Source organism: Ranitomeya variabilis, chromosome 2 (assembly GCF_051348905.1).
Source record: "Ranitomeya variabilis isolate aRanVar5 chromosome 2, aRanVar5.hap1, whole genome shotgun sequence".
Classification (NCBI taxonomy): domain Eukaryota; kingdom Metazoa; phylum Chordata; class Amphibia; order Anura; family Dendrobatidae; genus Ranitomeya; species Ranitomeya variabilis.
Window position 1 is genome coordinate 310,359,781 of NC_135233.1, and position 14,637 is coordinate 310,374,417.

The 14,637-nt window shown below is 45.4% G+C and overlaps 1 protein-coding gene across 5 annotated transcripts in view; it reads right to left on the minus strand.

Annotated features, from left to right (window-relative positions):
* Window positions 1–14,637, minus strand: part of MTMR1 (myotubularin related protein 1) — an 81,690-nt gene that overhangs the window by 21,592 nt on the left and 45,461 nt on the right. For all 5 annotated transcript variants that reach the window (XM_077285227.1, XM_077285226.1, XM_077285228.1 and 2 more), the window contains 6 exons: window positions 9,187–9,336; window positions 8,811–8,999; window positions 5,668–5,853; window positions 5,328–5,534; window positions 4,226–4,318; window positions 2,887–3,000 (listed from right to left, as the gene is read on the minus strand). In XM_077285227.1, the coding sequence (XP_077141342.1) occupies window positions 2,887–3,000; window positions 4,226–4,318; window positions 5,328–5,534; window positions 5,668–5,853; window positions 8,811–8,999; window positions 9,187–9,336 (939 nt within the window). The remainder of the gene's footprint in view (window positions 1–2,886; window positions 3,001–4,225; window positions 4,319–5,327; window positions 5,535–5,667; window positions 5,854–8,810; window positions 9,000–9,186; window positions 9,337–14,637) is intronic.

Genomic DNA, 14,637 nt, shown 5'->3' on the forward strand with positions numbered 1-14,637 from the left:
TCACCAGACTTCTGTACAACACAACTGATGGTCCCAACCCATTTATAAGGCAAGAAATCCCACTTATTAAACCTGACAGGGCACACCTGTGAAGTGAAAAACATTCCCGGTGACTACCTCTTGAAGCTCATCAAGAGAATGCCAAGAGTGTGCAAAGCAGTCATCAAAGCAAAAGGTGGCTACTTTGAAGAACCTAGAATATAAGACATAATTTCAGTTGTTTCACACTTTTTTGTTAAGTATTAGTGATGAGCGAATATACTCATTACTCGAGATTTCTTGAGCATGCTCGGGGGTCCTCTGAGTATTTTTTAGTGCTCGGAGATTTAGGTTTTCTTGCCGCAGCTGGACGATTTACATCTGTTAGCCAGCATAAGTACATGTGGGGATTCCCTAGCAGGAAGCTGACGGCGGGGGACGTGACAGACATCGGAATGTGAATATGTACTGTTTTTTATTTATTAATTTTTTTTAACTTTTACAATGGTAACCAGGGTAAATATCGGGTTACTAAGCGCGGCCCTGCACTTAGTAACCCGATGTTTACCCTGGTTTACCCGGGTGCTGCAGGGGGACTTCGACATCGTTGAAGACAGTTTCAACAATGCCGAAGTCGTTCCCCTGATCGTTGGTCGCTGGAGAGAGCTGTCTGTGTGACAGCTCCCCAGCGACCACACAACGACTTACCAACGATCACGGCCAGGTCGTATCGCTGGTCGTGATCGTTGGTAAGTCGTTTAGTGTAACGGTACCTTAACTCTCGCTTCGACAATCTACAATCTACAATCTGGCTTCTGTTCCCACCATTCCACCGAGACTGCCCTGACCAAAATTACTAACGACTTCCTTACAGCCAAAGCTAACAAACAATTCTCTATACTCCTCCTTCTAGACCTGTCCTCTGCCTTCAACAGAGTTGACCACTGCCTCCTACTACAGATCCTCTCCTCCTTTGGTGTCAAAGACCTTGCCCTATCCTGGATCTCCTCATACCTTACCAACCGCACATTCAGCGTTTCCTACTCCCATACTACCTCGTCATCTCACCCCCTCTCTTTTGGTGTCCCTCAAGGCTCTGTCCTTGGGCCCTTACTCTTCTCGATCTATACACTCAGCCTGGAACAACTCATAAGGTCCTATGGCTTCTAGTACCATCTATATGCCGATGACACTCAGATCTACCTCTCTGACCCAGATGTCACCTCTCTGCTCTCCAGAATTCCAGAGTCTCTATCAGCCATATCCTTCTTCTCCTCTCGCTTCCTCAAGCTCAATGTGGACAAATCTGAACTAATTATCTTTCCTCCATCTCACATATCTTCCCTACCTGAGCTATCTATCAAAATAAATGAACTCACACTTTCCCCTGTCCCCCAAATCTCCTGCCTCGGAGTAACCCTTGACTCTGCCCTGCCCTTCAAACCGCACATCCAAGCTCTCGCCACCTCCTGTCGCCTCCAGCTCAAAAATATTTCCAGAATCTGTCCTTTCCTCAACCCTCACTCTACCAAAATGCTTGTGCATGCCCTAATCATCTCCCGCCTCGACTACTGCAACATCCTCCTCTGTGGCCTACCTTCTAACACACTCGCACCTCTCCAGTCCGTCCTTAACTCTGCTGCCCGACTAATTAATCTCTCTCCTCGCTACACTCCTGCTTCCCCTCTTTGCAAATCCCTTCACTGGCTCCCAATTTCCCAGCGTATCCAGTTTAAACTACTAACACTGACCTACAAAGCCATCCATAATCTTTCTCCTCCGTATATTTCCAAACTAATCTCTCAATATCTTCCCTCACGCAACCTTTGGTCCTCCCAAGACCTCCTTCTCTCCTCCACGCTTATTCGCTCCTCACCCAATCGCCTCAAAGACTTCTCCCGAATATCCCCCATCCTCTGGAATTCTGTGCCCCAACACGTCCGGTTATCCACCACATTTGGATCCTTCAAAAGAAACCTGAAAACCCACCTCTTCAAATAAGCTTACAGCTTGTAATGACCACACGGCCACCTCAACACCATCGGAGCTACTGCAACCCTCGACCTACTGTCTCCTTCCCCACCATCCTGTAGAATGTAAGCCCGCAAGGGCAGGGTCTTCGCCCCTCTGTACCACTCTGTCATTGTTAGTTTGTTTACTGTAAGTGATATTTGTATGTTGATGTAACCCTTTCTCATGTACAGCACCATGGAATTAATGGTGCTATATAAATAAATAGTAATAATAATAATAATAATGCATGGTGGAAAGGTGAGAGGCACTGAGAGCAGTCTCATGCATGGTGGATGGTGAGGGGCACTGAGGGCAGTATCATGCATAGTGGATGGTGAGGGGCACTGAGAGCAGTCTCATGCATGGTGGGATGATCAGGGGCACTGAGGGCAGTCTCATGTATGGTGGATGGTGAGGGGCACGGAGGGCAGTCTCATGCATGGTGTATGGTGAGGGGCACTGAGGGCAGTCTCATGCATGGTGGATGGTGAGGGGCACTGAAGGCAGTCTCATGCATGGTGGATGGTGAGGGGCACTGAGGGCAGTCTCATGCATGGTGGATGGTGAGGGGCACGGAGGGCAGTCTCATGCATGGTGGATGGTGAGGGGCACTGAGGGCAGTCTCATGCATAGTGGATGGTGAGGGGCACTGAGGGCAGTCTCTTGCACGGTAGGAAGGTGAGGGGCACCTGGCTTATTCATTTGAATAAGATGGGTGCACAAGAGCTGTCAAAGTGGCTGTAGGTGTAAGATCAGCATCAACTCGCTACAACGATTTGGAACCTTTTTAGCAATAGTTTTCAAACAACAGTAATAAGCCTGGGATGAAATGTGATCACTATGTCAGCCATGACGTCTACTACTTACAAAGGTCTACATCTAATAAATACCTACCTCCTTCATCCTCTGCTGCTCACTATTGTGCAAAAATGTGCCGAACAAGCAGCTGTAGAGATGGTCCAGAATCGTGATGAGGAAAAGCTCATTGAATTCAAAGGCTGCGGGAAACTAAAAGAGTGAAGAAAGTTACTGCAATATTCCCCTTCTGATCAACGCCAAGATCACACGAAATGCTCCACATTACCAGGACACCCAGACATATTGTATACCCAACAAGTCCGGTGATGATGCACAAAGTACAAGACCTGGACCCACAGAGATGATTCCCACCTCGGAGACACTAGGCTGGAGTCACCACTAGAATATGGCCGCATTACAATATAGGGGGATCTAAGGAAAGATCAGCTGTTAAGGCTTTCTTACTCTCCCCCAAAAGATGATGTAGGAAAGAGAAGATTCCGCTTGCTGAATTTCCAGGGCCGATCCTTTTGAAAATAAGCCTCGGCCAGGAGATGTCTGGCAGCGACTCCCTCATAGGAGGACATAGCAAGGCTAGGCTGAGTTCTCCTAAGTCCCACAACTGAAGCCATAAATTATATGTATTTTTTTTCCGTAGCGCTATTAAAAGGGGTTCTTCTGCTTTCAGGAAAAAAAAAAAACCACAACAAAAACCCCCCTGTCCAGCTTGATTTAAAAAAGCAAACCAAGCTTTACCCATTAATAACAGACACTAATTTCTAATGTAGTTATATTACACTTTAAAACAATAATAATAATAATTAAAAAACAACAACCACATCTAATTACGGTACCTATTTAAAATAAAATCTGCTGCAGCGCTTCATGTGGGTCCCATAATGTCCATCATTCACGTGGCCAATCACTGCCCTATGTGGTGATGTTTGCATGTACCACTAAGGCCAATGATGGCTGCAGCAGTCACATGAATGAGGCGATGCTTGAGCAGCAGAGGACTGAATATATAAATAGTCTTAGTCGCTAAAAAAAATATAAAATAATGAAATCTCTTACAGCCAGGGATGAGCGAACTCCTTGATATTCAGGTTCCAGTGAACTTTAGTCCAGTTCAGTTCAAGAACCGTAGCTGAGCCCATAGTAGTCAATGGGGACCCGAACTTTGGTGCTCTAAAATAGTCGTGGGTAAGGAGACTGCAAAAGTGTGTCTCTCAAACAGCCCTCTGGGAGAAGTCCGGATTCTAGGCGTCAGGTGTGCACCCTGACATTTACAGTTCTGGCTCTCTCATCTCTACTTACAGCCCTTTTATAAAGCTATATACCAGCTCTGGCTTTATCTCAGCAATGTGTCAGATGGCTGTGTGTACGTACAGCCATTATCTGCCCTGTACAATGCCAATCAGAATGATCGTCTTACCTGATTTGTCATCTGCCATACACAGTCAATGAACTGAAGAAAGATCGGGGAGCGGTCAGCGTCTGCGTGATTGTCCTCCCCATGGCCCACTCTCTGAAAAGGAGCATGTGATTTATAGGTTCAGAGTGCACACAACACCATTTGGAATCACAAGAACTAAAATTCCATTGTGTTTCTTTTCATAAGTGCCTGCAGATCGGTGGGGGTCCAGGTCCTTAGCCCTCCACCAATCGCTCAACAGACCCCCGGAGCAGAGAGCCGCTCAGGAGACATGCAGTTTTCCATTGGATCAGTAACTTGCTCATGTATATCTTTAGCAGCCCCCGTTTCAGGGTCTACTGAGCAATTGGTGGGGGTCTCAAGACCTGAAACCCCACATATCCGCAGGCAAAGAAAGTTATTGCCAAATATAGGCGGCTTACAGAATTTTATTTTTTTTAAATCACTTATCAGAAGGAGATTATCACTAGAGGTCTAGTAAACCTGCGGTCATGTAGTCCAACCACGCCCACACCACTGATTGGCAGCTTTTTGTACACTCTGCATAGGCAGAAAGCTGCCAATCAGTGGTGTAGGCGGGGCTATACAGGGCTCAGCATTCAGAGAACTGCTACATCTGCAGCAGAGAAAACCGTTTTTAATCAAAACTATAGAAACCAGTAAAATAAGTGATACATCACTGCAATCAGGGTCTGAGCCCCACCGTCATGCTGACATAGCAAAAATGCTGATAGATTTCCTTCAACAAAGCTATCCTGCCCAACCCCATACATGGCAACACTGAATTATCCATTATGGCATACAGACCCACTTCACCGGACAGAGCAGCTCTTACAAGTTTTAACAAGTGACTTATTTCTTCATGGTCGCCCAGTTAGTTTTGTTAAAAAGCACCATGTAACATCAGCATAATCTACAAAACGTTCCAAGCATTTGCCGCAGTGTAACTCCTTAATCTCAATATTTTGATTTTTGGTATATTATCAATATTATGTCTTTAATGGCCATCTACATTTTGGGGGCTTTGCCATTATTAGCCCCCTGCTCTTTGTAGAATTTGACATTGTGCTACATGCATCATGCTGTATATATATTCACATACCATTGCAAACCTATGGCCAAAGCTGATCCACTCCTTCTCAATCAGAACCTGAAATCCTTTGATGGTTCTGTAGTAGCTGTCCAGCATCAGCATGGCCAGCGAGGTGAGCTGTGCCGTCCGGTCCCAGCCGTCACTGCAGTGCACCACCACGGAGGTCTTGCTGGACTCAACCCTGTCTGCAATCCTCACAGAACCTGCCAGGAGCATCTGAAAGAGCAGCAAATATTAAGCACAATCACCAAGAAGCCATCAGCGGCCAACTCCATGTGAAGTCTAGTCTAGTGGTGTTTGTCTGCAGTGCTAGAGCATCCCCAAAACCGCCGACATTGCCCCCACTCACCCTTATGTATTCAAGCCAATGGGTCCCATCAACATTGGTCAACCAGCGAGCCTCATCAATAGCGGGATATACAATCTCCTTCAGTTTCCGCAGGGACTCCCTCATGACATGGATGTTGTGTATCTCCAGGAATATAAGCTCTGCATTGGGATAAGCCGTTTCACTCTCGTAGCCACCTCCTTTGGCCTAGAACATAAGGAACACAAAAAAGAAACTGAAAATTCAAGAGGACGAATATGCCCGCTGCTGAATACTTAAGTCACCTTCTTATTTTTAAGTAAGAAAGTTCAGATTCTGTGCGCACTGTGGTCAGAGGCTCCATCCGCAGAGGAGGCTGATGAATAAAAGAGGAGCATTGCATTCAGCGACATTCCTACAGAGAATGTGACAAAACCCTGATGGCACCTGATGGACCCCATTACAAGGCGGCCCGTAGAGCAGCAGAGACATGCAGCAGCGTGCGGTTGTATACTGCTGTGCAGACAATGCACTTTTTAGGCGCAAGGTACGAACAGGAACAGGCTGCATATTCTCCATTGGTACAGAAGAGACTACTGACCACAATCTGGACCTGTCACATATACCCCCATCAGCAGTAACAGGTCACCGGCCTATGCATCAGCCATTGTTACATCGGTAATACACAGAACTGTGAATGTGTGGCCTAACCTTACCATCTCTGGGCTATGCTCAGCTGCCACGACCTCACCATCTCTGGGCTATGCTAAGCTGCCATGACCTCACCATCTCTGGGCTATGTTCAGCTGCCGCGACCTCACCATCTCTGGGCTATGCTCAGCTGCCGCGACCTCACCATCTCTGGGCTATGCTCAGCTGCCGCGACCTCACCATCTCTGGGCTATACTCAGCTGCCGCGACCTCACCATCTCTGGGCTATGCTCAGCTGCCGCGACCTCACCATCTCTGGGCTATGCTAAGCTGCCATGACCTCACCATCTCTGGGCTATGCTCAGCTGCCATGACTTCACCATCTCTGGGCTATGCTCAGCTGCCATGACCTCACCATCTCTGGGCTATGCTCAGCTGCCATGACCTCACCATCTCTGGGCTATGATCAGCTGCCATGACCTCACCATCTCTGGGCTATGCTAAGCTGCCATGACCTCGCCATCTCTGGGCTATGCTAAGCTGCCATGACCTCGCCATCTCTGGGCTATGCTCAGCTGCCGTGACCTCGCCATCTCTGGGCTATGCTCAGCTGCCGTGACCTCGCCATCTCTGGGCTATGCTCAGCTGCCATGACCTCACCATCTCTGGGCTATGCTCAGCTGCCATGACCTCACCATCTCTGGGCTATGCTCAGCTGCCATGACCTCACCATCTCTGGGCTATGCTCAGCTGCCATGACCTCACCATCTCTGGGCTATGCTCAGCTGCCATGACCTCACCATCTCTGGGCTATGCTCAGCTGCCATGATGGGTCATTGGTGTCGGCTGCTTTTCATTGCTGCTTCATCAGGACAATGCTGTAATCAGTGATACGGTCTGTACAAATAATAGCTGTATGGTTTCATTCAGGTCACAAAGCCTTCTCATAAAGCTAGCTCTACACTCATCTCAGTCATTTCCCTTACATTATCCTGATGTTACAGTGACCATTTAAAGGGACTTCTGATGTGCAGCCTTTTTACAGCAGTGCTTCAGAAGAGTGCAATGCTGGGCACAAGCCTCATGCCCAGACAGCTGTTGGCAACTTTGGGAATAGAGAAATGATCTGAGATAATAGTAGATGTTACACGACCATTTAACGCATTTAATTTAAAAACTATGGCGAATATCAAATGCAACATCTAAAATGTTTGACAGACCCTCTGTTGGTGCCTTCACATTGCGTTACAGCAGCCGTTCAGTGGCTCATGTCGTGGTTAAAGTCCGAACACCCCACCCCTACCCCAGAACAGGATTATGATGTATGCACCAGTGGGGCCATAGACTATAATGGTGCCGAAAGGGTGAACGTGCTCGCTGCCGTGCAGTATTTTCGAACATGTACACCTACTGGAGGCAGACATGCCTGAAAATGATGCACGGAAGCCAGGGAGCTGATAAAAGACCCCTAGTCTGGTACAATCATCCGATAAACAGGCCACAGCATCAGCTGCATCCAATAAAACTGCACCTGGCAAGGGAAACTACCGTGAATGCAGCGCAGAGTGACGTGTAATACAGCGACCACTAACTGATGAGACTCGTTACATGCCCGTCCATCAGCCGCCATATGTTGGGGCAGAGATGGAACATTGAAGCAAACTAAGCATCGGCGCAGATCTTGTAACATTAGATTGGAAAGTGACTTGTGCACCGTTTCCAGCACAAATGCGAAGAGAAATATAACGTGGCCAAACCCTTTTATATGTTACGGAATAGAATATTCTTAATGATACGTCCGCCGATCGCTTGTAGGTTTGCCGATTGGCGGCCATTTCATAGCCTGTTTAAGCAGGCCGAGCAGACATTGTTCTGTGCGCATAGACTCGGTGCTGCCGAGAACAAGGATTTTTTTAAAGTAAGCTTAAAAATCATTTCACCAAGAGAACCAGCATTTTGCTCAATAGTATGATCATCATCAGCCTTTTTAAACTGCATAATTATCAGAAATGAGAGTTTATAGGAAAGCTTGCTCCTGAAAATCAGGCTGAATAATTACACCTTTAAGGTCCAGTCAACATGCTCATTTGTTGGAAAAAAAAATAAAAAAATCACATTTTGGTATGCACAAAAAAGAAAAATAGTTCTCGGCAGCATATCCTGCTGCATAAACAAGACGTGCTGCCGAGAACAATGGCCGCATATGTGCTGTGACTGATCTCTGATTGTTGGGTGCATATCTGAAGCACGGGTGGCTTGTGCAAACAGGTTAAATCATCACCTACCGTCAAGCATGACGGTGACCGGTGGTTGGTTAATGCTGTGCATCACGCAGGGTAAATACACCCTTAGTCTAAGCAGCATTGATCCCGCTCAGCACCACGGCCGATTTCACCCAATCTATACTGCCACAAACGGTGAAGTCTTTATTCACTATCTCTTTTGGCAGAATATTGCCACCAAAAATAAGTTGATGATGGGCCGTCTCCATAAAAGGACCTCTGAAGGAAACCGCACAACAAGTGGGACATTACCTTGTTCGTATCTGCAACACTGTTTTGCCTGGCATCAAATATAATAAGTTTATGTGACTGAGCGTTGGCATCCATGATAGTCTGCAAATACTTCTCGTCCTCCTTGCATCTCTTGTCATTGGGCCCCACCAAAGGCTGACTGCAACGGGTGATGGTCGCCTGGCTTTCTGGGTGGATCCATGACAAAACCTGGAAACATAAAACCGTGATTGATGTCCTGCTAATAACCAGGGACAGGCATCTGCTTGTTTGTGTGATATTTCATGATGAAAATCAGAACAAAAGCCTTGGAACAACACAGAGAACTTGTAATGTTAGCAGAGGACGTCCCTGACATTATATTCAAGGCACCTAAAACCTGGAAACATAATCTTACCGGAATACGTCCTTTGGCTCTAAATGCTCCGACGCGCGCCAGGTCATCATCTGCCACGCTTGTGGGGACGACAAACACTGCTGGGTACGTATCACACAGCTCATAGGTACTGTTGATCTTTGAGATTTTCCAGCTTTCATTAGGCAAACCCTAAATGGAGTAATGGAAAATGATAATCGAGGCCTGTGAATACAGTGGTAGGCGGCTCTCAGGACGAACAAGGCTTCACAACAGTATTCAGGTGCATACTCTTAAAAACACTGCTGCGCTGCACCCCACTGCTCAGCTGGCTGGGCAAGGAGTTCATAAAAGTAAGAAATCCAGGTAATTTTACAGGAAAATTACCCCTCCGGGCATGAAATGTCTCCTGGTAAGGTACATGTGCCATTAAAGGGAACCTGTCACCACGTTTTTGGAAGATGGGATAAAAATAGCGTTAAATAGGGGCAGAGGTGGGCGTTACATTAGTGTGTGTGTTATGCGTTTATTACCCACCTAAGTTGCCGAAATAACTTTGCAAAGTCTCCGTTTTCGCCTGTCAATCAGGCTGGTCAGGTCGCATGGGCGTTGTCTTCCCCCAGATTTGGCGTAGTTTTCCGTTGGTGGCGTAGTGGTGTGCGTATGCCCAAAGTCCGGAATCCTCTTCCAGGGGATTTAAAATAGCGCGGTGTTCGTTATTGCATTGGTGATCGGTGGGCGCGGCCATCTTCCTTTGGCCGCGCGTGCGCAGAAGCGGCGCTCTGCTGGCCGCGGCTTCAGGAAAATGGCCGCCGCGATATCCATCTGCGCACGCGCGGCATCCCGCGGCCATTTTCCTGAAGCCGCGGCCAGCAGAGTGCCGCTTCTGCGCACGCGCGGCCAAAGGAAGATGGCCGCGCCCACCGATCACCAATGCAATAACGAACACCGCGCTATTTTAAATCCCCTGGAAGAGGATTCCGGACTTTGGGCATGCGCACACCACTACGCCACCAACGGAAAACTACGCCAAATCTGGGTGAAGACACCACGCCCATGTGACCTGACCAGCCTGATTGACAGGCGAAAACGGAGACTTTGCAAAGTTATTTCGGCAACTTAGGTGGGTAATAAACGCATAACACACACACTAATGTAACGCCCACCTCTGCCCCTATTTAACGCTATTTTTATCCCATCTTCCAAAAACGTGGTGACAGGTTCCCTTTAAATGCTAAATAGATACATGTTTACCTATTTTTCATTTTCATTCATCTCCCTTATTCCCTGCACATAATCCGTCCTATTCCTGCAAGGCTTGGTCTTTGAGGACAGCGGGATCTATAGCATCCTTACAGGTAATTAGATGGAGCCTGTTTGCATGTGGAGACAGCAGCTCTATAAGATCAGATCAATATGTTCTCAGGGAACAGGAAAATGAGTCTTTCAGAGGTTTACAAATGCACGGATCGATAGCAAATATATGAGGAGAGGAATAAAGTAATTATCTGCAAACACATTTACTTTTACAATCAAATTAGCCATTGATCTAGATCTGCATATCCACAATGTGTGATGGGTCCGTGGTACACATACTATATACCTACCCATCTATATATACACACACACAAACACAGGTGCTTCTCACAAAATTAGAATATTGTTAAAAAGTTACTTTATTTCAGTTCTTCAATACAAAAAGTGAAAATCATATTATATAGTCATTACACAGAGTGATCTATTTTAAGTGTTTACTTCTGTTAATGTTGATGATTATGGCTTACAGCCAATGAAAACCCCAAAGTCATTATCGCAGTAAATTAGAATACTTTATAACACCAGCTTGAAAAATGATTTTAAAATCTGAAATGTTGGCCTACTGAAATGTATGTTCAGTAAATGCACTCACTACTTGGTCGGGGCTCCATTTGCATCACTTACTGCATCAATGCGGCGTGGCATGGAGGCAATCAGCCTGTGGCACTGCTGAGGTGTTATGGAAGCCCAGGTTGCTTTGATAGCAGCCTTCAGCTCGTCTGCATTGTTGGGTCTGGTGTCTCATCTTCCTTTTGACAGTACCCCATAGATTCTCTATGGGGTTAAGGTCAGGCGAGTTTGCTGGCCAATCAAGCACAGTGATACTGTTGTTTGTAAACCAGGTATTGGTACTTTTGGCAGTGTGGACAGGTGCCAAGTCCTGCTGGAGAATGAAATTTCCATCTCCAAAAAGCTTGTTGGCAGAGGGAAGCATAAAGTGCTCTAAATTTCCTGATAGATGGCTGCGCTACTTTGGCTTTGATAAAACACAGTGGACCTACACCAGATGACATGGCTCCCAAAGCATCACTGATTGTGGAAACTTCACACTAGACCTCAAGCAGCTTGAATTGTGGCCTCTCCACTCTTCCTCCAGACTCTAGGACCTTGGTTTCCAAATAAAATGTAAGATTTACTTTCATCTGAAAACACCTTGGACCACTGAGCAACAGTCCAGCTCTTTTTCTCCTTGGCCCAGGTAAGACGCTTCTGACGTTGTCTATTAGTCATGAGTGGTCTGACACAAGGAATACAACACTTGTAGCCCATGTCCTGGATACGTCTGTGTGGTGGTTCTTGAATCAATGACTCCAGCAGCAATCCACTCCTTGTGAATCTCCTCCAAAGTTTTGAATGGCCTTTTCTTAATCCTTTCAAGGCAGCGGTTATGCCTGTTGCACCTTTTTCTACCACACTTTTTCCTTCCATTCAAGTTTCCATTAACATGCTTGGATACAGCACTCTGAACAGCCAGCTCCTTTAGCAATGACTGTTTGAGGCTCACCCTCCTTGTGGAGTATGGCAATGACTGCCTTCTGGACATCTGTCAAGTCAGCAGTCTTCCCCATGATTGTGGAGCTACTCAAACAGACTAAGGGACCTTTGTAAATGCTTAGGAAGGCTTTTCAGGTATTTTTGTTAATTATTCTAATTTACTCAGATAATGACTTTTGGGTTTTCAATGGCTGTAAGCCATAATCATCAACATTAACAGAAATAAACACTTGAAATAGATCACTCTGTTTGTAATGGCTCTATATAATATAAGAGTTTCACTTTTTGTATTGAAGAACTGAAATAAATTCACTTTATGATATTCTAATTTTGTGAGACGCACCTGTATGTGTAGACGAAGGGCGGTGATGCCGGAAATACGTCAGAGATACACACATGAACTAATAGAATAGCTTTTAATTAATCTGAAATAAAGGATGCTGGTATTATAAGTGGATGTTCCTGCTTCTTTTACAAAGAATTTTCGCCTGCTTATGCTGGGCAACAGTCTTATTTTAGCAGGTCCCACATGTAACGTAAAACTACAACATACTTGATGGTGGCAAATTCTGAATTTTTTCTGTTGTAGGATTCTATGTGCAAATATATATACAGACACACACCCTCTCCACAGAGTATGAGAGTGTATATTATACATATATACCATATACACACCCTCTCCCCTGAGTATGATCATGTATGTTATGTATGTATTCCATATACACACCTTGTCTGCGGAGTATGACCATGTAAGTTATGTATGTATACCATATACACACCCTGTCCGCGGAGTATGATCATGTAAGTTATGTACTGTATGTATACCATATACACACCCTGTCCGCGGAGTATGATCTTGTATATCATGTATGTGTGTATAGAATTTATATACACATACACACTTCTCCATTGTGCCTGATGAAGTTGCCCTGCAGGAGTCTGGATATGATCTTTCCTAGCAGCTTACATGATATGAGCTGATAATCTTCCCCTAGAAGAGGCCTAGTGTGCTCATCTTATGTAAAGCCATCAGAGCGCTCGGAGAATACAGTGACGTGAATCAATGCATTGTTGGTAAATGACGGCAGAATATGTCAGCACTATATAAATAAAGGATGAGGATCTCCATGGGCATTTACTAGAATGCATCTTGTAGAGTGATTGCTGAACCCTTACAGCTGCGATCAGCCTCTGCTGATATACCTGCACTAGCACAGCGCATACACAGTGAGGAGGCACGAGAGACCACCATCATCTATCAGGATGCATCATCATCATCTGATCACATCTCTGACACTCTCCTTTACAATCAGAAACCTTGATGCAGCGCCAGATCCGTCACACGACAGACGTCAATAGCCCCCAACACAGCATACATTTATAATGGCGTCTGTCACCATTTCCACAGATGAGACAGACGGCATGCTGCGCTCTCCCATCATGTATGATGGCATCTGCAATAAGGTCGAATGTGAACAGGCTTGTAGATTGAATAAATTGGGGACAATGGAAAATCCAAAACTGAAAACTGGACAAGAAATCAGACCAGTCATGGCCGTTCTGGAGCGCACTGGAATTCCAGTGTACCCATAAAGGCCCCCAACACATTATACTAATGTCGGCAGAAATCCACAGCATCATTGGGTTCTCCTGACAGTAATGTGTATGAGGGCACCGGCCGACTGATGGTTGGGAGCGATACTGATTAAGCACGTTTAATTCCAGACTCACAATCGCATGGCTCTCCCAGAAATAATCAGACATCTAAGCTGACGGCTTTCTCATAGAAAACACAGGAGTGTGTGGCCCAGCAATGGCTCCTGTGTATGGGAGAGTCAGCCAAGATGACCATCGGCCAACAGCCATCTAATGGGTATGGTGGCCCTAAGAGGCAGTGCTGGGACAAGGGTATAATCACCAGAGCCAAGCGGGAATACCAGGTAGCATCAGAGACTGGCAGTCTTGACGAGAGGATATTAAAGGGAACCTGTCAGCAGGATTTATGGCCACAATGGCGCTATCACACGGATTAAATTGATACTTTTTTAGAAGGAATCCGATCAGTGGTTTTTTTTTTTTAATCCTGGTTTTAAGTTTTAGTCACTTGATTAACCCCTTAGTGACAGAGCCAATTTGGTACTTAATGACCAGGCCAATTTTTACAATTCTGACCACTGTCACTTTATGAGGTTATAACTCTGGAATGCTTCAACGGATCCTGCTGATTCTGAGATTGTTTTTTCGTGACATATTGTACTTCATGTTAGTCGTAACATTTCTTCAATATTACTTGCGATTATTTATGAAAAAAACAGAAATATGGCAAACAAATTAAAAATTTTGCAATTTTCAAACTTTGTATTTTTATGCCCTTAAATCAGAAAGATGTGTCACAAAAAATAGTTAATAAATAACATTTCCCACATGTCTACTTTACATCAGCACAATTTTGGAAACAAAATTTTTTTTTGTTAGGGAGTTATAAGGGTTAAAAGTTGACCAGCAATTTCTCATTTTTACAACACCTTTTTTTTAGGGACCACATCACATTTGAAGTCATTTTGAGGGGTCAATATGATAGAAAATAACCAAGTGTGACACCATTCTAAAAACTGCACCCCTCAAGGTGCTCAAAACCACATTCAAGAAGTTTATTAACCCTTTACGGGCTTCACAGGAACT